We start from the raw sequence: 27,199 nt of genomic DNA on the forward strand, positions 1-27,199 counted from the left end.
CCTGAAATTTCCCAGGCTTGCAATAATCGCCCTGAGCGATTCCATTTTGAACTTGAACCTTCGTATATAAGTGTTCAAGGATTTCAATTTTAGAATGGGTCTCACCGAACCGTCTGGTTTCGGTACCACAACCTTTTGGAATAGTAACCCCGGCCTTGTTGAAGGAGGGGTACCTTGATTTCACCTGCTGGAAGTACAGCTTGTGAATCGCCGCCAGTACTACCTTTCTCCGAGGGCAGCAGGCAAGGCTGATGTGAGGCAACGGCGAGGGGGAGTCGCCTCGAACTCCAGCCTGTATCCCTGTGATACTACTTGCAGAACCTAGGGATCCACCTGTGGGCAAGCCCACTGGTCCCTGCAGTTCCCGAGACGCGCCCCCACCGCACCTGTCTCCACCTGTGGAGTCCCAGCATCATGCGGTGGACTCAGAGGAAGCGAGGGAAGATATTTGATCCTGGGAACTGGCTGACTGGTGCAGCTTTTTCCTTCTTCCCTTGTCTCTGTGCAGAAAGGAAGCGCCTTTGACCCGCTTGCTTTTCTGAAGCCGAAAGGACTGTACCTGAAAATACGGTGCTTTCTTAGGCTTTTGTGAGGAAACCTGAGGTAAAAAATTTTCTACCCAGCTGTTGCTGTGGATACGAGGTCCCAGAGACCATCCCCAAACAATTCCTCACCCTTATAAGGCAGAATCTCCATGTGCCTTTTAAAGGCAGCATCACCTGTCCACTGCCGGGTTTCTAATACCCTCCTGGCAGAATGGACATTGCATTAATTCTGGATGCCAGCCGGCAAATATCCCTCTGTGCATCCTTTATATATAAGACAACGTCTTAAATATGCTCAATGTTAGCAAAATATTATCCCTGTCTTTTAATATTATCTGACAGGGTATCAGACCACGCTGCAGCAGCACTATTTATGCTGAGGCAATTGCAGGTTTCAGTATATAACCTGAGTGTGTAAATATACAGACTTCAGGATCGCCTCCTGCTTTTTATCAGCAGGTTCCTTCAAGGTGGCCGTATCCTAAGACGGCAGTGCCACCTTTTCACAAACGTGTGAGCGCCTTATCCACCCTAAGGGATATCTCCCAACGTGACCTATCCTCTGGCGGGAAAGGGTACGCCATCGGTAACTTTTTAGAAATTACCAGTTTCTTATCAGGGGAAACCACGCTTCTTTACACACTTCATTCATTCATCTGATGGGGGAACAAAACACTGGCTGCTTTTTCTCCCCAAAAATAAAACCCCTTTTATGTGGTACTTGGGTTCATGTCAGAAAATGCGTAACACATTTTTCATTGCCGAGATCATGTAACGGATGTTCCTAGTGGATTGTGTATATGTCTCAACCTCGTCGACACTGGAGTCAGACTCCGTGTCGACATCTGTGTCTGCCATCTGAGGTAACGGGCGTTTTTTGAGCCCCTGATGGCCTTTGAGACGCCTGGGCAGGCGCGGGCTGAGAAGCCGGCTGTCCCACAGCTGTTACGTCATCCAGCCTTTTATGTAAGGAGTTGACACTGTCGGTTAATACCTTCCACCTATCCATCCACTCTGGTGTCGGCCCCACAGGGGGCGACATCCCATTTATCGACCTCTGCTCCGCCTCCACGTAACCTTCCTCATCCAACATGTCGACACAGCCGTACCGACACACCGCACACACACAGGGAATGCTCTGACTGAGGACAGGACCCCACAAAGTCCTTTGGGGAGACCGAGAGAGAGTATGCCAGCACACACCAGAGCGCTATATAATGCAGGGATTAACACTATAACTGAGTGATTTTTCCCCAAATAGCTGCTTGTATACATATATTGCGCCTAAATTTAGTGCCCCCCCTCTCTTTTTAACCCTTTGAGCCTGAAAACTACAGGGGAGAGCCTGGGGAGCTGTCTTCCAGCTGCACTGTGAAGAGAAAATGGCGCCAGTGTGCTGAGGGAGAAGCCCCGCCCCTTTTTTGGCGGACTTTCTCCCGTTTTTTTCGGGAATACTGGCAGGGGTAATTTTACATCTATATAGCCTCTAGGACTATATATGATGTAGATTTGCCAGCCAAGGTGTCATATATTGCCCTCAGGGTGCCCCCCCCCAGCGCCCTGCACCCATCAGTGACCGGAGTGTGAGGTGTACATGAGGAGCAATGGCGCACAGCTGCAGTGCTGTGCGCTACCTTGGTGAAGACCGAAGTCTTCTGCCGCCGATTTTCCGGACTCTTCATGCTTCTGGCTCTGTAAGGGGGACGGCGGCGCGGCTCCGGGAACGAACACCAAGGTCGGGTCCTGCGGTCGATCCCTCTGGAGCTAATGGTGTCCAGTAGCCTAAGAAGCCCAAACTACCACCTGTTAGGTAGGTTCGCTTCTTCTCCCCTTAGTCCCTCGCTGCAGTGAGTCTGTTGCCAGCAGATCTCACTGTAAAATAAAAAACCTAAATATACTTTCTTTCTAGGAGCTCAGGAGAGCCCCTAGTGTGCATCCAGCTCAGCCGGGCACAAGAATCTAACTGAGGTCTGGAGGAGGGTCTTAGTGGGAGGAGCCAGTGCACACCAGGTAGTCCTAAAGCTTTCTTTAGTTGTGCCCAGTCTCCTGCGGAGCCGCTAATCCCCATGGTCCTTACGGAGTCCCCAGCATCCACTTAGGACGTTAGAGAAATAATAATTATAATAATATTCTATTGTTAAAACACCAATTAGTGATTCGCTGACGATGTGTTAGTGTATATTGGGAACCCCAAAGATTCATTGCAGGATATTCTAGATCTATTAGACAAATTTGGACAAATTTTGGGTTTCCAAGTTAATCTTTCAAAATCTATAGGGCTATATTTAAAACACGGGGTAAAATGCCCAGGATGGGGGAGACAGATTCCTATAAACTGGGCTAACACTTACATAACATATCTGGGCATTAAACTTCCGAAATATCTCTCGGATTTATATAGGTTGAATGTAAAGGAGGCAATAACCCTCATAACGAAAGAGCTGGAAGGATGGAAGCATTTAATGCTTTCGTATTTAGGGAGAGCTGCTTTGATAAAAATGTGTACATTTCTACGGTTATTATATATTTTACAATCCCTCCCGGTATTACTCAGTAGATCGGATCTGACCCACATAACTAAACTGTTTCGGCAGTTTATATGGAAAGGCAAGAGACCTCGTATAGCCATGCATAAACTGCAACAACCGAAAGCTAATGGCGGCATTAACTTCCCAAACATTTTACTTTATACCCACGCATCTTTATTGAGATTCCTGAGAGACTGGTTAAACGATAAGGACACATATGCAAATACACAACTTGAGGCACAATTCATAAAATCTAAAAATTTGACAAACTTCCTCCACTGTATGGAGGCGGACTGTGATCAGGATCTGAAGGATAATCCCCTTCTGAGGTCGGTCTATCGCCTTTGGCACTCCTTGATACGATCCGGAAACTTGGGGGGACACAAATCCTTGTATCTGTGGTTTCTGGGTAATCCTGGCTTCCAGCATGGGGAGGCGGGGTTCCCCTTTACGATGTTCCATAATGAAGGTCTGCGGGACATAGGACAAATAGTTGATACAGAAACAGGAAAACCTCTCACATGTACTCAGTCACAGGAAACATATCCGTTCCTACATGATTATCCATTGACTTAAATGTTTTTTTTTTTTTTAAATTAAGTGCGGATTGTGTGAAATGTATCTGATTTTTCTCTATACCAGGCCCGAGACAATGCGTGAGGAGAGAGGTGGTAGCTCTGGACTCCTGAAATGTGGCAAAAGTACAACTTACGAAGGAGGCCTACGAGAACCTGCGATAATGTACTGGGAAGGGAAGATAAATCCAGGTAACAACAATCTATTTGCACAAAGTTCTAGTTAACAAATATCAGCTTAATCTTGGTGTTGCATTCATATAACAGAGAATAACAACATTATACACCTTTACTTATGGGGCCTATGTTTCATGCATTGCTATGTATCATTTATTTACTACGTATTTTCTGTTTCTACTATAATATTAGCGCTTGATTTTTATATTTGCTATCAAGTATGCATTAAACTAAGCTACTTCTCTACTTAGCTCAGCATAGTGATTAATACAGATGTGTCCACATACATCAAGTATTCCTGCATGTTAAACAGCCCTTCTAGTCACGCCATGCTGTGGAGTGGCTCTGTAGTGCTTTACGTCTTTACAAGCAGATTTTTTTTTTTCATTAAAATGCATCTAATTTACAAAACGCTGCAAATATGCTGATTAAAATGATATGCGGTACGCCTATATTCTGTGTGCGACTAAAGCTGTATGTGCATATGAAATGGTACGTTACAGTGTTTCCTAGAAAACACTGTAACATACCATTTTGTATGCAGTTATAGCCACAGACGCACACAGAAAATAGACATGCCGCATATCATTTTGATCTTCAAGAGTCTGCTTGTGAGTCTTATATGCATAGCGATGCAAATAAGGCGCATTTTAGCACAAGAAAAGACGCTTGATGCTAATGGAGTTGAATGGGACCTGCCAGGCATCTCCCGCTACGTGGCATATTGAGGCAAGATGGTTGAGGACACATCTGTAGGGATTTCTACCAAGAGATAATTGTGGCAGGGGGTCACAATTCCAAGAGTTTTGTCTCTGGAGCTTCATGTTTCTGTATTTTCCTATCAATTGTTATTGGTTATTGTACCCCTTCTATTGTATACTTTGTCTCCTGTAATGATATCTAGGAGTGACCTCTGAGCTGGCCAGCACCTTGGACATCCTGCCCACAGTAGCGGCTGTGGCAGGAGCCCATCTTCCCAATGTCACTTTGGATGGATATGATCTTACTAAACTTCTTTTTAATGGTGACAAGGTGAGTAATTCTAATATATATGTGTAAAAGGGGAACATATTCAGGAGTCATGAAGTTTATAATGTCTATATGTATCACACCTGTAGAATTTTATATGATGACAGTTCCAGTACATAAAATCTTTAGTAATTGAGAGGAACAGGGTTGATGTGTGGGTGGAGTTGATGTGTGGGTTTGATGTGCACCACATAGGGCAATAGTGGATCAATAGATACGCAGCCAAGATATTGAAACACAACCTATAGACTCCTGGGAGAACTGATAGCAAAGGTTTAATAACTGGCACAACCCAGAGACTTTGTTGGGTGACCAGTCTTTAAATCATAATGAAAAAAATAAATAAAATGCAGATGCACACTCTATAGCACTGCTAATCAGAATAATTGTAATAAACTCTGTAATCTAACATACAGCAAAACTGAGGCACTCGGCATAATTTTTGGCCAAAAATATGTGCCACCAACAGCGACCATATTTATGGCCAAACACTATGCTAAGCACCTCAATTTTTCTCTCTGTTAGATTGCAGAGTTTATTCTGATTAGCATTGCTTAGTACTGTAAAGTGTGCATCTGCATTTTATTTTTTTGTGTGTGGAAAAACAAGTCTCAGCATGATAACACCTCTTATTGTGTTTGAAATTAAGGTGTGCATTCCAATGTGTCCCCTCTCCATCCCAATTAAACCATAATGGTAAAGTTTTTTCTCTAAATATAACATAATCACTGTGTAATCTTTTGAAATGCAATGAGGTGAAGTGCTCATATGTTTACGGCCACCTTGTTCAAAATATAATGGTGTAGTGGACAGCATCTCACTGTTGTCCCCTGGATATAAAATATATAGATTTTTTTCAGAATCTACATAGGGAAAAGAGTAAAGACACACACAGCATGTTTACTTGCATCACTAGTTCTACTACTAGGTCAGAGTAATCCAGCTCACAAATAGTAGCATTTGCGCCAGGCACACATTAGGTGTAAGTAGTTTCTATGATTACTCCTCAGTCCTCACAATAGCATACAGATAACATAGACAATGTGACTTCACAGTGTTTGCAGTAAATGCTAAAGTCACATTACACTATTTTCACACCGTATAATGGGGGCATTCCGAGTTGTTCGCTAGCTGCTGTTGTTGTTCGCAGCGCAGCGATCAGGCTAAAAATTGGCATTTCTGTGCATTCGTATGCTCTGCAATGTGCACGCGCGACGTACAGGTACAAAGCCCGTTGTGATTGTGCACAGGTTCTAGCGAAGTTTTCAGTCGCACTGACGGCCACAAGAAGATTGACAGGAAGGGGGCGTTTCTGGGTGTCAACTGACCGTTTTCAGGGAGTGTTTGCAAAAACGCAGGCGTGTCTGAAAAAACGCAGGCATGGCTGAGCGTTCGCTGGGCAGATGTATGACGTCAAATCCAGACACTAATAGGCTGAAGTGATCGCAAGCGCTGAGTAAGTTCAGAGCTACTCAGAAACTGTACAAACTGTTTTCGCAGAGCTCGGCTGCACATGCGTTCACACTTCTGCTAAACTAAAATACACTCAGTGGGCTGCGGCATAGCATTTGCACGGCTGCTAAAACTAGCAAGCGAGTGATCAACTCGGAATGAGGCCCCATAATACTAGTTACCAGCCTGTCAACATAATAGTAATATCAGCGCTGGCGGCTGTGCGTACCCAAATCAAGCAAAACTTGAATTGCCTTGTCGGGCGCCATCTAGTGGCTGCTGGTGTGCAAAATACTTGAATTCCCTCCATATTGATGGTGATTACTTAATGTGAACTTTGAATATTCCATATAAAGTGTAATGCAATGATACAAATATTTGTTATTTTGTCCTATGCAATTCTAATTCTATTGTGGGAGGAAACCAGAGTGCCTGGAGCAGTAGTGCACGCAGGGGGGGGGGTCCGAGTACCTGGAAACCTCCCCTGATGAGCTGAATTTCTTTTTTTGAGACAGACACTTCCGCCGCCTGCACCTCCGCCGCCTGCACCACCGCCGTCTGCACCACCGCCGAAGCCCGCACCTCCGCTGACGCCCGCACAGTGATTGACAGCGGATCCAGTGACGGATCTGCTGGCCAATCACTGTGGCCTCACTGACAGGGGCATGCTTTCATGGGTTGAAAGCACGTCCCTGTATGAAAGCGGCACCTCTAATGGTGCAGCTTTCCCATGTAATGGGCTTTTAATGCCCATTGCTAGGCCCCGCCCACCCCCTGCTCCCACACCTTTCCCCATTCACACCGGGAGGCACCATAATCGGTGCCTCCCAACCCCATTTAGGCAGGGATAATGATTACATTATTATAAAGGAGATACTTATGACACAGAATGTGTGTCATACGTATCTTCTTTATATTATTTTAATCATTAATGACAGGGGAGGAACTCCCCTGCCAACCCTGACTGCATGTCCCTGTGACACACTCACAGTCAGGGATTAATTTACAAAGTAAATAGTAAATAACTCCTAAAAGGAGAAGGAAAAAATGAACAAAAAGTAAAAAAAAAATCATGCCCCTGGAATCCAGATCCTAAACACAATAGTGTAAAATCAAAATGTACTTGGCTACGCAGTATGCCACATATTTACATACAGTGACCAGACAGAAAAATCGTGCTATGTGACACCTATCATATAAAATCAATAGTAAGTGTTACTGGTAACGTATAATGTTAAATGTTATAGTAGTGGTGCTATGAAAAAATGTGCACACTCTCCTTCTCATGGATGCTATACTAACGGTGTTTGTGAGCCTTATTGTGTCCCCCTTTTTAAAAAAATTAAAACCGGGGATTCAAGGTAAACAGGTAGGGGAGTTTAACCGTAAATACAAAGAAAATGTGAACCTAGCAATAGAGTGAAATTAAACTACTCGAGCCAAGGACCAAGTAGTAAAGTACAATGGTGTGTTTAGGCCGCGCATACAAAAAAAATGTGAAAAACAAAAAAAAAAAACAATTCAAGTGTATCTGGCCATTGAGTGATGTTAAAGTACAGGAGCCAATGACCATGCCATCACAAAGCGGGGACAACCTTTCGTATTAATTTATGCTACTAACTTAGTAAAGGAAAGACTAGCACGCTGTCCCTCCTGTAGAGTCAACCTAATGCGTTAGCGCTTAGACATTCTATTACAGTTAAATTCCCCTACCAGAGAGATCCCTCCTAAAATGTGTTCCAATTATAAATCACCCCTGCCTGCAATGTTCCACATCTTCAGATGTAAAGCTATACAAGTCATTGATTACATAGAATGCACATTGTTTTGTTGCACATATGCATTATGGAAATGCGTATCTTATACAAAATATAAAAACTGATGAGTAATTTATTACTATTTTAAAGCACAAATGTAACAAATTCCCTTAAGATTCTGGGCTAGATGCATCATCGCTTGGAAAGTGATAAAATGGAGAGTGAAAAAGTACCAGCCAATCAGCTCCTGACATTTTTCAAACACAGCCTGTGACATGGCAGTTAGGAGCTGATTGGCTGGTGCTTTTTCACTCTCCATTTTATCACTTTCCAAGCGATGATGCATCTAGCCCCTCTGAAACCAAATGTCCCACATTGTTTGTCTTGTTCCTCTAATCATTTGGCATGTTATTCAACTGCTGCCATTTAGAGCGTTCCCTCTGTTGGGTTGTCCACAGCTTGGAGCGATACTTCTGGGTAAATACAGTACTAGTGGCAAGAGATCTGTTGATATTGTGCAGACCCTTACATCCTGCATATTTCAGTGGACAGCATTAATCCCTATTCCATACCTCCCAATATTGGGAGATGACGAGGAGGGACACCATGGCGCTGCAAAGAAGGGGTGTGGCTTACAGAAAGGCTGCGTTGCTTCGTAGGAGTGCTGTGATCGCGAGTCACGCTCCCGTTTTCTGCCACTATGGGGGTGTGGCAACAATTGGACATGAACTCATTATTTCACCTAGCACATGTAAGAGCTTTGCAATCATTTTTCTAATTGTAAGTCTAAAGGGATATCCCGAAATATGACCTGTTCAACTTCAATGTGACTGTAGTTATTAACCTTGATCAGTCTAATGCTGAGAATCTCATCCCTCTCACCAAGTACAGTAATGAATTGCTGTGGATTACCTTACACAATTCTACTTGTACTATTTTATCATTACTACATTTTTTGCATTTTTGCATACAATACATGCCCAGATGTGACTTGCTGACTACAGTATAGACTGTTTGTCCTATTTAATGCCGTCTTTAGGGTTTTTAAGAGACAGTGGGGGACATGTACTAAGCAGTGATAAAAGTAGAGAAGTGAGCCAGTGGAGAAGTTGCCCATGGCAACCAATCAGCTGCTCTGTATACATTTATAGTATGCAAATTATAAATGTCACGTTAATGCTGATTGGTTGCCATGGGCAACTTCTCCACTAACTCACTTCTCCACTTTTATCACCGCTTAGTACATGTCCCCCTAGTGAGAGAACCCTCCTATAAATGCACATCAGTCTCATGGCTCCATGAGAATTAATGTTATTTCTAGCATCCACTCCTGGCTCTTATGGGTCTGAGTATGGCCCCAGTGGCGCACACCGGGGGATTTCCAATTATCTGTTTTAGTAAAAGCTGCAACCGCGGAGCTGCTGCAGCAGAGAGCTATGTAGCTCTATGCTTAGAGAATGTACTAGGATAGCTGCTGGCTGCCCATTCTCATCCACAGCAGCTCCCTTCGTTTACACAGTGCCATCTGTCTGCTCCCGCCTCTGATGGTACAGTACTGTATGTATTAAATACGCAATATGTACTGTATGTGAAGTTTGTGTGTGTATGTATGTGTCTGTGCATGTATATGAATGAATGTGTGTTCTCTCTCATAATATATATATATATATATATATATATCTCCATGTAGGGTCGCACTCGCATGGCAACGGTTAGGCAACAACTGGGGTGACTCCCAAGAAATCCAGAGTACAAGTCCAGACATCCACATATAGAAAGCCAAAATAAGGGGGCACTCACCAGAGAAAAATTTTTTGCACTTAAAAAAGCATTAACTTTAATTCATACTTATCAGTACAGTTAGAGAAGATAGTTTTATCGATGTTTCGATCCCTCCGGATCATCATCAGGATATGCAGCAGAAACAATTTATGCAACCATATGCAGCTATTAGCATGTGCCAGTGTCAAAACAGTCAATGCCTAACAGGCCCCTTAATATACCTTAAACACAACTGGGATAGGTGGGAATGCCAATCAAAACCAATTGCTGTGCCTGGACTGACCCATTACCTTAGAAGGGAAGGTATAAATGGAACAAACACCTAGGACTGTAATGAATATAGGGCAGGGAAACTAAAATAGCCCTATCATTTTGTCTGTCTCTCTTCCTTTTATATATATATATATATATATATATACACATATACATATATATATATATATATATATACATACATACACACACACACACACACACACACACACACACTCACACTAAGTGTGTGTGTGTGTATATATATATATATATATATATATATATACACACAGAGAGAGAGAGAGAGAATATACACACCAGGGACGAGCAGTCAGGGTAGGCCAGGGATGGCCAAACAGTCGATCGCGATCGACTGGTTGATCGCGGACAAGCGACCAGTCGATCGCGATCCGCCACCCAGCCACCCGAAGCCGCGCCTCTCCTGCCTGCCGCTCTGCCTCCTCATTCTGGTCTGCGGCAGTGACGGCCGAGTGTATAGCTCAAATCAAGTGCCGGTTCGTTAGACAATGAGAGCTCGCGGACCGGCGCCTGATTTGAGCCATACACGCTGCCGTCACCGCCGGAGATTAGACTGAGAAGCAGGGCGGCAGACAGGAGAAGCACGTGCTGCGCTCTCCACTCCGGTGAGCTCTACTATGGGGGCACATGGCTCAGTGGGGGCATATCTGGCAATGTGGGGCATATCTTGCACTGTGGGGTAATATGTGGCACTGGGGGCATATCTGGCTCTGCGGGCACAATGACTGTGGGGTGCATATCTGGCACTGTGGGGGCATATCTGTAATCTGGCGCTGTGGGGGCATATCTGGCACTGTGGGTACATGGCACTACGGGGGCATATCTGTATCTGGCACTGTGGGGGCATATTTGTATCTGGCACTGTGGGGACATATCTGGCACTGTGGGCACATGGCACTATGGGGGCATATCTGTATCTGGCACTGTGGGGGCATATCTGCATCTGGCACTGTGGGGTCATATGTGGCACTGGGGGCATATCTGGCTCTGCGGGCACATAGCACTGTGGGGGCATATCTGGCACTGTGGGCACATGGCACTGTGGGGGCATATCTGTAATCTGGCGCTGTGGGGGCATATCTGGCACTGTGAGCACATGGCACTGTGGGGGCATATCTGTATCTGGCACTGTGGGGGCATATCTGTATCTGGCACTGTGGGGTCATATATGGCACTGGGGGCATATCTGGCTCTGCGGGCACATAGCACTGTGGGGGCATATCTGGCACTGTGGGCACATGGCACTGTGGGGGCATATCTGTAATCTGGCGCTGTGGGGGCATATCTGGCACTGTGGGCACATGGCACTGTGGGGCATATCTGTATCTGGCACTGTGGGGGCATATCTGGCACTGTGGGCACATGGCACTGTGGGGGCATGTGTATCTGGCACTGTGGGGGCATATGTGTTTGAGGTTTTTACCTGTGGGGGCCAATGTGTTACTTCGTCTGAGGCAGTCATTACACTCTGTGCAGCAAGGCTACGTCCCTTTTTTTTGTTATACCACGCCCACTTTGTTATACCACACCTACTTGTTATGCCACGCCCCTTTTTGCGTGCGCGCCTATGGGGCGCGCTATTATTCCCCCTAGGTAGATCACAAAAGCTTTTTAGCTTTCAAAGTAGATCGCCGACTCCAAAAGTCTGGCCGCCTCTGGGGTAGGCAGTGCCTCCCCTGTCATAATGTTTAAAATAATACAAAGGAGATATTTATAACATAAATTCTGTGATAAATATCATCTTTTATGATTCTAATCATATTGGGTGGGAGGCAGCAGGAGAGGTGCGTCCCACTGCTAACACTAAAATTCGGGAAGCGGGGGGCGAGGCCAAGCCATGGGCTGTAAGAGCCCACTGAAAAAACATAGTGAAGCGACACCAGTACAGATGCCTCAATGACAGGAGCGTCCATTCAGCCCACATGAATGCACGCCCCTGTCATTCCCGAAGATATGATTGGACCAGCAGATCCACTGGATCCGCTAGCCAGCGGGCACAAATGCGGCGGCGCGACGTGACAGCGGCACCCGGCAGAGAAAGGGTGGCTGGCTGCAGACCTGGATCCGAGAGGATCCAGTCCGTTCCAGCCATTCTGCAGAGTTCAGTAGCGTAAAAGGCAGCTTCCCATTTAAAAAATGACGCCTCAGCATAATTTTTTAAATTCAGGATGGCCACCGCAAGCCAATCACAGCTCGCCGCATCATCACCCCGCCCCCTCAACTGGCTTATATAAGCCAGTGGAAAGGTAGCAGTGGCTAGTCCGGCGGCGGGGAGGGAGCAGGAAAGAGCTCCAGAAGACGCCGGAAGTCCCGGGGAGGCAGCAAACATGAAAAAGAGCTTAAAGGCCGCCGCCCCACAGGTGAAGGTGCTGCTTAATAAACTATTTAAACATTAGGTGTTCTGCTTTTATTTTAATATTTTCTTTACAGGCAGACTACGGGTGCCAGCGGGCCCTTAATGTCTGGGCATGCTGGCACTTGTGGTTCTCCAAGTGCCGGCATGTTGGGGCAGGCTTGCTGGGACCAGTAGGCCGACTGTAAAAAACAATATTAGCATATCATGAACTCTGCACCCACCGCCACCAGGGGAGCTGGGCATAGCACGGGGCTGGTTGTTGCTCAGGAGGGGTAACGTCATTTACATTTCTCTAACGTCCTAGTGGATGCTGGGGACTCCGTAAGGACAGGGCCGTCTTTTCGTATGGGCTCAATGGGCACTTGCCCAAGGGCCCCAGGAGTATAAGGGCCCTATGATGAAAGCTGAGGGTCCCCTCTTTCCAGGGGTACCAGATTTTTGAAAATTGGACCTGGGGAACCGGAGATATCCCACTGCAAAGTAGTCGTCCCTATCCAAGCCTGTTAATTGCTCTTCCCAGCCAGATATCTCGGGTTCTGTTTGTTTTTATAGTTTTTCTGAGGGTATATGCCAAAAGATGGGACTCTCCCCTTTTGGTGAACACTGGCAGCTTGTCTCTACTATGCCCAGAACCAGGAATATCAGCCTTCCAGCAGCTGGTCCCTACTCCAGATCCACACGCCTGGTATGCAGTTTTATATTTTCTTTGGTGGATTGCTCTGGCTCCTGAACTCTGATCCCCATATCCCCAGAACCTCCTGACAGGTGGTACTCTCTAGTGTTTTATCCCTTCAAAGCTAAGAAATCTATTTCCAGGAACTGCAGATATCTGCAGTCGAGCAAGTTGCCCTGCCTCCGGAAAATGCTGAATATCAAGCCCACTCCACTATCCACCCCTCTCCTGCGTATTAAACACCCCCTACTACCCAGGAAGTCATGTACCAGGGCCCCTTCATTCAGCCCAATGCCCCCTTATACAGTTTAGTGTTCTCCCTCTTGCCCCATCTCCCACCATCTGTGCAGTAAAGGAGTAATTAGCAGAAATTACTGCTCCAGGTCCTACATGCTGAGCAGAAGATAGAACACCCCCTACCGCCCGCAGGACATCAAAGCTGCCGCTGATAGCACCCCCCATCCCTACCACTGAGGATAGGTCGGGGTCCCAGTGCATTGTTGTGCCCAGGGGCCCACACTGCTGTTAAGACGGCCCTGCGTAAGGACCATGGGGAATAGACGGGCTCCGCAGGAGATAGGGCACTTTAAGAAAGCTTTGGATTCTGGGTGTGCACTGGCTCCTCCCTCTATGTCCCTCCTTTAGACCTCAGTTAGATCCTGTGCCCAGAGGATGAAGGGCGCACTGCAGGGAGCTCGCTTGAGTTCTTTGCTAAAGAAAGCATTTTTGTTTTGGATTTTCACTTTTTTACAGGGAGCACTGCTGGCAACAGGCTCCCTGCATCGAGGGACTGAGGAGAGAGGGGTAGACCTACTTAACTGATAGGATCTGCTGCCTCAGCTACTGAACACCATTAGCTTCAGAGGGGGTGAACACAGGTTCGTCCTGGGCGTCCACCCCCGGAGCCGCGCCGCCGTTCTCCTCACAGAGCCAGAAGAGCGGAAGCAAGAAGACGTCTCAGGCGGCAGAAGCCTTCAGCTTCACAGAGGTAACGCACAGCACTGCAGCTGTGCGTCATTGCTCCACATCACCTCACACACTCCGGTCACTGTATGGATGCAGGGCGCAGGGGGGGGCGCCCTGGGCAGCAATAGTTACACCTCTTGGATGGCAAATAGGTATATACATGTACAGCTGGGCACTGTACATGTATATAATTGAGCCCCCGCCATTTTTTCACGATTTTGAGCAGGATAGAAGCCCCCCACCGAGGGGGCGGGGCTTCTCCATCAGCACTCACCAGCGCCATTTCTCTCTCCACAGAACGCTGAGAGGAAGCTCCCCGGACTCTCCCCTGTTTACACACGGTGAAGCGGGTTTAAAAAGAGAGGTGGGGCACATAATTGGCGGATACAATATAATACAGCGCTACTGGGGGAAAAACATTCTGTGTTGGTCTCCAGGTTGTTGCGCTGGGTGCTGGCATACTCTCTCTCTGTCTCTCCAAAGGGCCTTTCAGGGGATACTGTCTTCAGAAAAAGTTTCCCTGGGTGTGTGCAGTGTGTCGGTACGGGTGTGTCGACATGTTTGATGAGGAAGGCTCCCTAAATGTGGAGGGGGAGTGCTTGAATGTCAGGTCGCTGTCGGCAACGCCGACACCGGACTGGGTGGATATGCTAAATGTCTTGAATGCAAATGTAAATCTGCTGCATAAAAGATTAGACAAGGCTGAAGCTAGGGATCAGTCAGGTAGCCAGCCCGTGCCTGTCCCTGGGGAGCCAGGACCTTCAGGGTCTCAAAAGCGCCCCATATCCCCAGTCGCTGACACCGATACCGACACAGATACTGACTCTAGTGTCGACTATGAGTATGCAAAATTACAGCCGAATGTGGCAAAAGGTATTAGGTACATGATTATTGCCATAAAGGAGGTATTGCATATCACGGAGGAACCCCCTGTCCCTGACACGAGGGTTCACATGTATAAAGGGAAAAGGCCTGAGGTCACGTTTCCGTCCTCATTTGAGCTAAGCGAATTATGCGAAAAGGCTTGGGAATCTCCAGATCGGAGACTACAGGTTCCCAAAAGGATTCTCATGGCGTATCCCTTTCCACAGAAGGATCGGATACGATGGGAATCTGCGCCTAAAGTAGACAAGGCGCTGACACGCTTATCCAAGAAGGTGGCACTGCCTTCTCCGGATACAGCTTCCCTCAAGGATCCTGCTGATCGCAAGCAGGAAATCACCCTGAAGCACATTTACACACATTCAGGAACTATAGTTAGGCCGGCCATGGCGTCGGCCTGGGTTTGTAGTGCTGTCGTGGCATGGGCAGACTCTTTATCTACGGAGATTGACACCTTAGATAGGGATACCATCCAAATGACCATGGAGCATGTCAGAGATGCTGCCTTGTATATGAGCGATGCTCAGAGAGACATTTGTTTACTAAGCTCTAGAATAAACGCTATGTCTATTTCTGCTAGGCGGCTCTTGTGGACCCGACAGTGGACGGGAGACGCCGACTCGAAGCGGCATATGGAGTCATTGCCGTACAAGGGGGAGGAGTTGTTTGGAGAAGGCCTCTCGGACCTAGTCTCTACTGCTACGGCTGGTAAATCAAATTTTTTACCTTATGTTCCCCCGCAGCATTCTAAGAAGGTACCGCATTATCAAATGCAGTCCTTTCGTTCCAATAAAAACAAGAAGGTACGTGGATCGTCCTTCGTTGCCAGAGGTAAAGGCAAGGGAAAACGGCTGCACTCAGCTAGTTCCCAGGAGCAGAAGTCCTCCCCTGCTTCCGCAAAGTCCACAGCATGATGCTGGGGCTTTCCGGGGGGTGGGGGTCAGATCAACTGGGGGTACGTCTTCGTCTTTTCAGCCACGTCTGGGTTCAATCACAGGTGGATCCCTGGGCAATAGTTAATTGTTTCCCAGGGATACAGACTGGAATTCGAAGACATGCCCCCTCGCCGGTTTTTCAAATCGGCTCTGCCAGCTTCCCCGTCAGAGAGGGAGCTAGTGTTAGCGGCAATTCACAAATTGTACATTCAACAGGTGATAATCAAGGTTCCCCATCTCCAGCAAGGAGAGGGTTATTATTCATCCCTGTTTGTGGTACCGAAACCGGACGGTTCGGTCAGACCCATTCTAAATCTAAAATCCCTGAACCTGTACTTGAAGAGGTTCAAGTTCAAGATGGAATCGCTCAGAATGATCATCGCCAGCCTGGAGGGAGGGGATTGGATGGTGTCCCTGGACATAAAGGATGCGTACCTTCATGTTCCGATTTTCCCCCCTCACCAGGCGTTTCTGAGATTTGCAGTACAGGATTGTCACTACCAATTTCAGACGTTGCCGTTTGGTCGCTCCACGGCCCCGAGAATTTTCACCGAGGTAATGGCGGAAATGATGGTGCTCCTGTTCAAGCAGGGAGTCACAATTATCCCGTACTTGGACGATCTCCTTATAAAGGCGAGATCTCGGGAGAAGTTGCTGGACAGCGTGTCTCTGTCCATGAAGACGTTGCAGAGGCACGGTTGGATTCTCAATTTACCGAAATCCCAGCTAGTACCTGCAACGCGTCTGACCTTTTTGGGCCTGATTCTAGACACAGACCAAAAAAGAGTTTTTCTTCCGGTGGAGAAGGCTCAGGAGCTCATAGCCCTGGTCAGGAACCTTTTAAAGCCAAAAAAGGTTTCGGTGCATCATTGCACAAAGGTTCTGGGGAAGATGGTGGCTTCATACGAGGCCATGCCCTTCGGCAGGTTCCATGCGAGGACCTTCCAATGGGACCTATTGGACAAATGGTCCGGGTCCCATCTACATTTGCAGAAACGGATCACCTTGTCTCCCAGGGCCAGGGTATCTCTCATGTGGTGGCTGCACAGTGCTCACCTCCTAGAGGATCGCAGGTTCGGCATTCAGGACTGGATCCTGGTGACCACGGACGCGAGCCTACGAGGTTGGGGAGCTATCGCACTGGGAAGAAATTTCCAAGGTCTCTGGTCAAGCCTAGAGACTTGTTTCCACATCAATGTCCTGGAGTTAAAGGCCATTTACAACGCCCTATGCCAGGCTGAGGAATGGCTTCAGAACAAACCGGTTCTGATTCAGTCTGACAATGTCACGGCAGTGGCTCATGTAAACCGCCAGGGCGGCACAAGGAGCAGAGTGGCCATGGCAGAGGCGTCCAGAATTCTGCGCTGGGCGGAAGGCCATGTAAGCGCGCTATCAGCAGTGTTCATCCCGGGGGTGGACAACTGGGAGGCGGACTTCCTCAGCAGGCACGACCTGCATCTGGGAGAGTGGGGACTTCATCAAGAAGTCTTCACACAGATCGTGGATCGGTGGGAACTGCCTCAAATAGACATGATGGCATCCCGTCTCAACAAAAAGCTAAAAAGGTATTGCGCCAGGTCAAGAGACCCTCAGGCGGTAGCGGTAGACGCTCTGGTGACACCATGAGGGTTCAGTTCGGTCTATGTGTTTCCTCCTCTGCCTCTCATACTCAAGGTGTTGAGATTAATAAGACTAAGAAGGGTCAGAGCAATTCTCATTGTTCCAGATTGGCCAAGGAGGACTTGGTATCCGGATCTGCAAGAGTTGCTCACAGAAGATCCGTGGCCTCTTCCTCTAAGGCAGGACCTGCTGCAACAGGGGCCCTGTCTGTTCCAAGACTTAGAGCGGCTGCGTTTGACGGCATGGCGGTTGAACGACGGATCCTAGCGGAAAAAGGGATTCCGGAGGAGGTCATTCCTACCCTGATCAAGGCTAGGAAGGATGTGACATCGAAACATTATCACCGTATATGGCGGAAATATGTTTCTTGGTGTGAGGCCAGAGCTGCTTCGTCGGAAGAGTTCCATTTGGGCCGTTTGCTTCACTTCCTTCAAACGGGAGTGAATTTGGGCCTAAAATTAGGGTCCATAAAGGTCCAAATTTCGGCCTTATCCATTTTCTTTCAAAGAGAATTGGCTTCTCTTCCTGAAGTACAGACTTTTGTGAAGGGCGTGCTGCATATTCAGCCTCCCTTTGTGCCTCCGGTGGCGCCTTGAGATCTTAAGGTGGTATTAAGTTTCCTCAAGTCACCTTGGTTTGAACCACTCAAAACAGTGGAGTTGAAATACCTCACTTGGAAAGTGGTCATGTTGTTGGCCTTAGCTTCTGCAAGGCGTGTTTCAGAATTAGCGGCTTTATCATATAAAAGCCCATACCTAATTTTTCACGTGGATAGGGCAGAGTTGTGGACTCGGCCTCAATTTCTGCCCAAGGTGGTCTCATCTTTTCATATGAACCAACCTATTGTCGTGCCTGTGGCTACTCGGGACTTGGAGGACTCTGAGTCCCTGGATGTGGTCAGGGCTTTGAAGATTTATGTGACCAGAACAGCTAGGATCAGGAAGACTGAAGCTCTGTTTGTTCTGTATGCGGCCAACAAGGTTGGCGCTCCTGCTTCAAAGCAGACTATTGCTCGCTGGATCTGTAACACGATTCAGCAGGCGCATTCTACGACAGGATTGCCATTACCTAAATCGGTTAAGGCCCATTCCACTAGGAAGGTGGGCTCTTCTTGGGCGGCTGCCCGAGGGGTCTCGGCATTACAGCTTTGTCGAGCGGCTACTTGGTCAAATTCCAACACTTTTGCGAAGTTCTATAAGTTTGATACCCTGGCTGAGGAGGACCTTGTGTTTGCTCAATCGGTGCTACAGAGTCATCCGCACTCTCCCGCCCGTTTGGGAGCTTTGGTATAATCCCCATGGTCCTTACGGAGTCCCCAGCATCCACTAGGACGTTAGAGAAAATAAGATTTTACTTACCGGTAAATCTATTTCTCGTAGTCCGTAGTGGATGCTGGGCGCCCGTCCCAAGTGCGGACTTCTTCTGCAAGACTTGTATATAGTTATTGCTTCAATAAGGGTTATATTATAGTTGGTCGGTCTTGAACCGAGGCTATGTTAATTGTTCATACTGTTAACTGGGTAGTTTATCACTAATTATACAGTGTGATTGGTGTGGTTGGTATGAATCTCGCCCTTAGATTCCAAAAATCCTTTCCTCGTACTGTTCATATCCTCTGGGCACAGTTTCTCTAACTGAGGTCTGGAGGAGGGACATAGAGGGAGGAGCCAGTGCACACCCAGAATCCAAAGCTTTCTTAAAGTGCCCTATCTCCTGCGGAGCCCGTCTATTCCCCATGGTCCTTACGGCGTCCCCAGCATCCACTACGGACTACGAGAAATAGATTTACCGGTAAGTAAAATCTCATTTTTTGGGGGGTCCCCGCTTTCAGAGGAATTCCAACCCAGGACTGACTGGTTTTGGGGAGGGGAGGTGTTTAATGCTATGGCAGGGGGACCCCATACTGAGTGTCTCCCCTGCTATGGCATTATCCCCTAGTGCTGGTTTGCTTAAATAAGCGGAACCCTATGGGTTTTTTTGTTTGTTTTGGCGGTTGTTGTGGCGGTTACGTGTGATTGCATTATCGCTGAAACGTGCCCAGAAACGCTATATTTCACTGACAGATAGTTACAGTCAAGGTGTTTTCAACTTGGAATAGAACGAACATTCACAAAGCTACTGTACATAAATTTGCTGCTGCACATGCACTTTATGCAAAATGGTGCCATTTGTACCGTTAAGAGAGGTCCATGTGACACACAATCAGCCCAGTAATGTGGGCTGAATACTTTCTATCCAGGTTAGTAAATATTCAAGAGCAGTGTAAGCAAATTGTTAATGAAGCACATTTAATTGCGCTAGCAGCCTAAGGGAATACTGAAGCTTATGTCCATATATAGGCTGTGAATAGTAAATTAAGTGTTTACTAACTGGAGCCTGTATATACTGTTACATCAAATTCTGCATCAGCACCTACAATATATATATATATATATATATATATATATACACATTTTAAGAGCTGTATAATTCTGTGCCTGATGTCTAGAGACACAACAGAAAGGTCAGGATCTCAGCCTGTTATTCCTTCAGTAGTTGTGTCAGTGCCTTGATTACTCATTCTGGTTTAATTTTATTACATTTTTCCAGCTCTTTAATAAAACTGGTCAAAACCTAAGACTACATAAAAGCTAATAGCTGAAAACTGTAAATATATATATATATATATATATATATATATATATATATATATATTTATTCTGATGTCATAACTAAAATGTATACAGTTACATTTTCTCTGTCTTGGTGTAAGCCAGGCATGTGCAAACTGCGTCCCTCCAGCTGTTGTGAAACTACATATCCCAGCATGCCCTGACACAGTTTTGCTGTCAGAGAATGCTAAAGCTGTGTCAGGGCATGCTGGGATGTGTAGTTTCTCAACAGCTGTAGGGCCGCAGTTTGGACATGCCTGGTGTAAGCAAAGGCTATGCTTGCCTTATTGCGGTATGCATGTCAGGGTATGGGTCGTTGGGTCGACACAACTTTAGTCGACAGTCATAGGTCGACCACTATTGGTCAACATGAATTAGGTCGACAGGGTCACTAGGTTGACATGTACTAGGTCGACAGGTCAAAAGGTCGAAATGAGTTTTTTTTTACTTTATTTGGTGTCGTTTTTTTCGTAGACTCACTTCGCTTACCATGCTTCAAAGTTACCATTCCCAATTGTAGTCCACGTGGATCGTAAAGTATGAAAAAGTCCAAAAATTTAATAAAAATAAATAAAAAAACTCATGTTGACCTGTCGACCTAGTGACCTTGTTGACCTAATGCATGTCAACCACTAGTGGTCGACCTAATGACTGTCGACCTGATGACTGTATCCCTTCATGTTACACGTGTGCATTTATTTTCTACTGAAACCTGTCTGTGTAACCTGTATCCATTTAGAGTCCAAGGAACACAGTTTACTACTATCCACCATCTATTGATCACAACCGAGGTATCCATGCACTGAGACTAGGAAAATACAAGGCCCATTTCTACACTGAAGGTGAATATTAATTTTTGTGTAACATGGGTATCCATCCACTTCTGTTTTTTGCATTACTTTAGCTAGGCTGACCATATTATCCCTTTAACCTGGGACACCCATGAATTGCACAGGTTCTGGGACTGGCTGACTACAAGCCTGCATTTCACCTGGTTTTAAGCAGCCACAGAACCTGTGTAATTCATGAGGGTTGAAAGGAGGGGGCCCTAGTTTTCACACCATAATTAAGTAATGAAGTGCTACTCTGCTTGAGACTTGATACAGTATACAAGGGTAAAAAAAATGCAGGTGCACTATCTCACACTAGCTCAACCTGTAATAACCATTTAGCATAATCTTGGCCGGGGCCATGAGCTTACACACTGCGCCAAGGTAGCCTCTCATTGGGTAAGTCCCTAACACTAACTATAGGGGTTCAGGTCCGGGGGGCAGGACACCCCAGAGCCACCCAGCCAAACAACCCCAGGGCACTGTAAGAGTGATACAAATAAAGGGTTAAAGAGGTAGGAGCAGCTGCTGCTGCATGTGTGAGTGATGTGAGGAGTAAAAAGAAAATTATGTGAAAGTGTTACATATATATATATAAAATAAACTATAAGTGCCATAGTGTATTGAAATAGTGTTAGATTGCGATGCCCCGGGGACACCCAGCCATAGGCAGGTACAGGGAGCCCCGCACCCCAGAGAATCCCCCCCAATATTGACTATCATAGTAAACAAATGTAGGAGTCTTACCTCAGTGTGCTCACTCCACATATGTAAGTCAGAGTGATGGGCTATCTAATTAAAATCAGTGAGGGGAGGGTGGGGCAGGGTGCTAAACTAGGCTGAAGGTGTCTCATGCCTTCAGATATATGTATAAATACATAGAATCAGTTATGAAAGGAGGGGGCCCTAGTTTGCACACCATAATTAAGCAATGAGGTGCTACTCTGCTTGAGACTTGATACAGTATACAAGGGGAAAAAAAGTTGCAGGTGCACTATCTCACACTAGCTCAACCTGTAATAACCAAAAGTAATTTAGCTAGTGTGAGATAGTGCACCTGCAACTTTTTTCTCCTTGTATAATTCATGAGTGTCCCAGGTTAAAGAGATAATATGGTCAGCCTACAAGTTTAGCTATAGCTTTTTTTTATTAGTTTTTTTGTTCCATATATCGGTGACATAAATTGTATAGGAATGGTAATAACAATAACAATTAGGGGGAGATGTACTTGGAGAGTTATAACGATAAAAGACCTAATTCAGACCTGATCACAACTCTGAAACTTTGCAGAGGTTTGCGATCAGATAGCCGCCGCCCAGACAGAGTAAACTCCCTCCCCCAATGCAAGTCTGCGTACGCCATGTGAAAATCTCTGCGATCGCCAGTCAGCTGCAAATCCATTCTCAACTCTCCATCTAATGTTTTTCCTGTCTGTGTGCAGGCTGATGGTAACGTCGGGTGTCTGTGAGCGGTGTGACCTATGGTGGTATAGTGCTGCTCCCGCTGGCTCACCTTGTAGCTCGGATGGTCACGGCTGGCTGGTGTTGACGTCAGACACTGTTAGTGGTATGACCGCTGGTAGTGTAAATGCTGCTTCTGCTGTCCCACTTTGTGTCGCCAACACATTTCGTAGCTATGTGCTACTTTCTACATTCTTGAGCTACAAGGTGAGACAGCGGGAGCAGCACTATACCACCAACGGTCACACCGCTCACAGGGGCAGATTTATTAAGCCTGGTGAAGTGATCAAGTGGAATGTGATAACGCACCAGCCAAACAGCTCCTAACTTCCATGTTACAGGCTGGGTTTGAAAAATTACAGTTAGGAGCTGACTGGCTGGTGCGTTATCACCTTCCACTTATCACTTCACCAGGCTTAATAAATCTGACCCACAGACACCTGACGTTACCATCAACCTGCCGCGGCCGCAGCAACCGGAGCTGTCAGAGCCGCTAGAGAGCCAGGACCCAGATAAAAGCTCCAGTAAGTGGAATCGGTTCTCTGAGGACACCACTGATTAGGGTAAGATTAGGGTCAGCTCCACTGGGACTGTAAAAAATCTTACAACTGCAAAATACCTGCACCCCACTACAAAAATATCTCAAAAGAGAGCTGTAAACATTTGCTTTACATTATTTTTTTTATTTTTTTTTAAACAAATTTTATTGACAAGATGAGAGGGCAACAATAAGACATGAAATACAAATTCGACCTACACAGAGGCCGCATATAAACATCCAAAAATGTAAACCTTTACGATAGAATACTACAATATCAGTTTGCTACTGGATAAAACACGAAAACGTCCAAGTAGTAAGAAATAGTCATAAATATTCTCATCCCTTTTTTATTATATCAAAAGTAACAAGATAAAAAGACTAGAGAAGCAGAAAGCACAGGAAAATAAATAAAGAGTAGAATTATGTAAGAAGAAGAAAGAGGGAAGCATGAAAGATCTAGGAAAAAGAGTAAAAGGTAGAAGTAAGCAAAAGGATTGATGGGGAGGGAAGAGGGGAAAGGGAGAAAGGGCAACCCAACTAGTCTCTACTGCTTTACATTATTTCAAACAATTTTTTTTGTGGTTTACATGTTTCTTTTTTTCAGCGCTTGTTATTTCACCAGTTCGTTCATCTATCTAAACTGAGCATCTTTTTTATCATACAAACATAGCGCAGTTAGCTGTTTTTCTAAATTATCCAGTCTCCCATTCAGTCTTCTCCCTTGACAGGTGCTAGGAGTGTGTGGAGCCCATACTGCAGCGCTTACATGCTTGGTCAACAGTCCAAAGAGACATCGCCGGTGGCACTTCAAATGAGGTGCCAGCCAATCAGGAGTGACTGCTCCTGATTGGTTGCCTTTTCACAAGCTCTGATTGTCTGGTGGCCGGTGCCACATTTGAAGTGCCACTGGCGATGTCTGTCTCCATGGCAGCACCATGCACATCACAACGCCCCCCCCCCCCCCATCACCTCTCCATTAATCCAACCCTGAAATGATTGGCATTAGTGCACACCCCATGCACACCCCTATGGTCACAGGTGCAGTGAATGAGGGGGGCTGTTAGAGGAGAGAAGACAGGAGAGGGTAGCCTGTTCACGGGGTGCCGCGAATAGCACGGATGCGGGGCTTGGTGCTGTGAGGGAAAGAGACAGGAGGGGGTAGCTTGTGGTGGGTAAGGGTTTGGAGCTGTGGGGGAGAGAGAACATGAGAGGGTAATCTGGGGGAAGGGGAGGTCACGGGTGCCGTGGATGGGGAGGGTGTGTGGAGCGGTGAGGGGAACCTGAGGGAGGGGGTGTTGCATTTGTTGTGGGAGGGAGGGAAGACGGCTGGGACTGGTGTGACAGGAAGGAGGGAGGCAGCCCAAGAAAGTAGAAGCCACTCACTGTGCATGGCAATGTGGCACTCCCTGTGCTGCGCTGTTCTGTCTGGGTGGGTACTGGCCGGGGACTGGATGAACTCTGTCTTGTGAGATGACAGCCTATTCTCGCGGCTGCAGAAGCACAGAGCTCTTCCAAGCTACAGCCTCTGACATATCCCATTGGGCTACCAATGCCTGTCAGTAATTATGATGAGTGTCACGTGTTACAGGGGGCGGGGTCACATGCTGCATTTGACCTGCAGTCCGCCCGGCCTACTGGGAAACTTGCCTGTTACTTTAAGGGCCAATCCGCCCCTGTGTACAATATTTTTATTGGTGAAAAGTTTTGTTTTGCAAAGGTTAGAGCTCATACTCACATTATAACGGGATGCAGTTAATTTGCCAGCAAATGGGATCTTGACGGTCAAGATACCGATGCCGGAATCCCGACCGCTGACAATGCCGACAGCCGGAATGCTGGCTAATAGGAGCTATTCCCACTCGTGGGTGTCCACGACACCCATAGAGTGGGGATAGAACCTGTTGCGAGCGCAGCGAGCCCACAAGGGGACACTCAGCGCTATACTGCCGGCCGGGATGCTGTTGTCAGTAAACTGATGGCCGGCGATATATCATACCCTACCCATTATAACTCCTGTTTTATGTTCCCAAAGGGGCAGCTCACAGTGAGACAACGCCAGATCCAGCCTGCCATGTGACTGCACTACTCACAGAACATAATCCACCTCTGCTGTTTGACCTTGGCACGGACCCTGCAGAGAATTACAACTTGTTAAATTCAGGAGTCCCTGTAGAGCTGAAGCCTATTTTATCTGAAATCCAGAATGAGCGTGAACGGTTCAACAAGCATATGATTTATGCAGAAAGTGAGATTAACAAAGGCAAGGACCCTACATTGAGGCCATGCTGCAACCCGGATTGTACTCCTAAACCAACTTGCTGCCACTGTCAGATGAAAGATGTGTATTTGTAAGTGTTTCTCTCAATGGGATCAACTGCAAGTCCTACGTCTGTCAGGAAACTTGCATTCATCAGACCTCCGTGAATTTTGCTGCAAATCCTTCATTTTTCTACCTCCTATACTCACTATTTTTTTTTTTTTTTTAATTTCTAATCACTTATCTAATGTTCATGCCATTATGTACTGCTACCTTTTTAATGTGGCTTTCCTGTGCAACTTGAAGTACGATATTACTTAGGAATCTGAATGAAACCAAAAGCCACCATGTACTACTGGAGCTAAAACTGCTGATTAATTTCAAGCAGTTTGAAATCACGTTCAAAATAATGACGTTCAAAACCCTCAATACTACAAGTAAATTCACTAATACTGTTGCTATATTCTATATTTTGTATGAGGGTGATAAATGAATGATGAAATATCTTTCAGATTATTGCTAACCCCTACCACCCCCCAAAAAAATAAAACTAAACAAGAAACTAATGTTATCAAATGATTGTTTTTAATAAAATAATAACGTTTTTGTTTGTTACTTAGACGCTTTGCTTAGCATGTTACTGAATGGTCACTTTCACACATGACTTATTACACACACAGAATCGTCCTTTTTCCTAACAGTAAGGGCCTAAGGGGCCTAATTTAGAGTTACCTGAGTCCAACTCCAGGCCACAAAAATATGCAGTAAAATAAAGTACTGTCGAACTTTGAATTAACTAAAACTTGCCCTTGCCCTAAAGGCATGCACACTCAGTACCTGGTCTCTTTAGACTACAGTAGGCCTTATTTACAAATAGGCTTCTTAGTAGAATGTATAATAATAGTAATCCTGAAGCCGTGATGTGTTGATAAATTTGGATGATGATGATCATTAGCATGTATCTTTACTACTAACAAGAATAATGAAAAAAATAGGATTTTGATAACCTACCGGTAAATCCTTTTCGCCTAGTCCGTAGAGGATGCTGGGGACGATATCAAGACCATGGGGTATAGACGGGATCCGCAGGAGACATGGGCACTCTAAAGACTTTTCATTGGGTGTGAACTGGCTCCTCCCTCTATGCCCCTCCTCCAGACCTCAGTTGTAGGAACTGTGCTCAGGGAGACTGACATTTCGAGGAAAGGAATTACTTAACTAGTGGTGAGATATCTACCAACTCACACCCTCAACCATGCCGCACACATGGCATTCAACATAACACACGCCAACAGGCATGAACTAATTGCAGCAACATGCTGAAACCAAGATAACACAACTTGTGTAACTGTAATAACTAAACTGAAGGTAAAGTACGCACTGGAACGGGCGCCCAGCATCCTCTACGGACTAGGAGAAAAGGATTTACCGGTAGGTTATCAAAATCCTATTTTCTCATATGTCCTAGAGGATGCTGGGGACGACATCAAGACCATGGGGTCTATACCAAAGCTCCAGTACGGGCGGGAGAGTGCGGATGACCCTGCAGCACCGATTGACCAAACTTTAGGTCCTCATTGGCCAAGGTGTCAAACTTGTAGAATTTTGCAAATGTGTTTGACCCTGACCAAGTAGCTGCTCAGCAAAGTTGTAATGCCGAGATCCCCCGGGCAGCCGCCCAGGAGGAGCCCACCTTCCTAGTAGAATGGGCCTTCATCGGTAACGGCAATCAAGCCGTAGAATGAGCTTGCTGAATCGTACCTCTGATCCAGCGCGCAATAGTCTGCTTGGAAGCAGGACACCCAATCTTGTTGGGAGCATACATGACAAACAAAACCTCTGTTTTCCATATTCGAGCTGTTCTAGCAACATAAATCTTCAAAGCTCTA

At 46.3% G+C, this 27,199-nt stretch overlaps 1 protein-coding gene across 2 annotated transcripts in view; it reads left to right on the top strand.

Annotated features, from left to right (window-relative positions):
• The window catches only part of ARSA (arylsulfatase A), an 85,272-nt gene extending 59,341 nt beyond the window's left edge, over positions 1-25,931 (top strand). For both annotated transcript variants that reach the window (XM_063926635.1, XM_063926634.1), the window contains 4 exons: positions 3,716-3,840; positions 4,730-4,857; positions 20,962-21,064; positions 25,086-25,931. In XM_063926635.1, the coding sequence (XP_063782705.1) occupies positions 3,716-3,840; positions 4,730-4,857; positions 20,962-21,064; positions 25,086-25,405 (676 nt within the window). In that variant the 3' untranslated portion in view covers positions 25,406-25,931. The remainder of the gene's footprint in view (positions 1-3,715; positions 3,841-4,729; positions 4,858-20,961; positions 21,065-25,085) is intronic.
• The last annotated feature ends 1,268 nt before the right edge of the window (positions 25,932-27,199 follow it).

Source organism: Pseudophryne corroboree, chromosome 6 (genome assembly GCF_028390025.1).
Source record: "Pseudophryne corroboree isolate aPseCor3 chromosome 6, aPseCor3.hap2, whole genome shotgun sequence".
In the NCBI taxonomy this organism is placed as follows: domain Eukaryota; kingdom Metazoa; phylum Chordata; class Amphibia; order Anura; family Myobatrachidae; genus Pseudophryne; species Pseudophryne corroboree.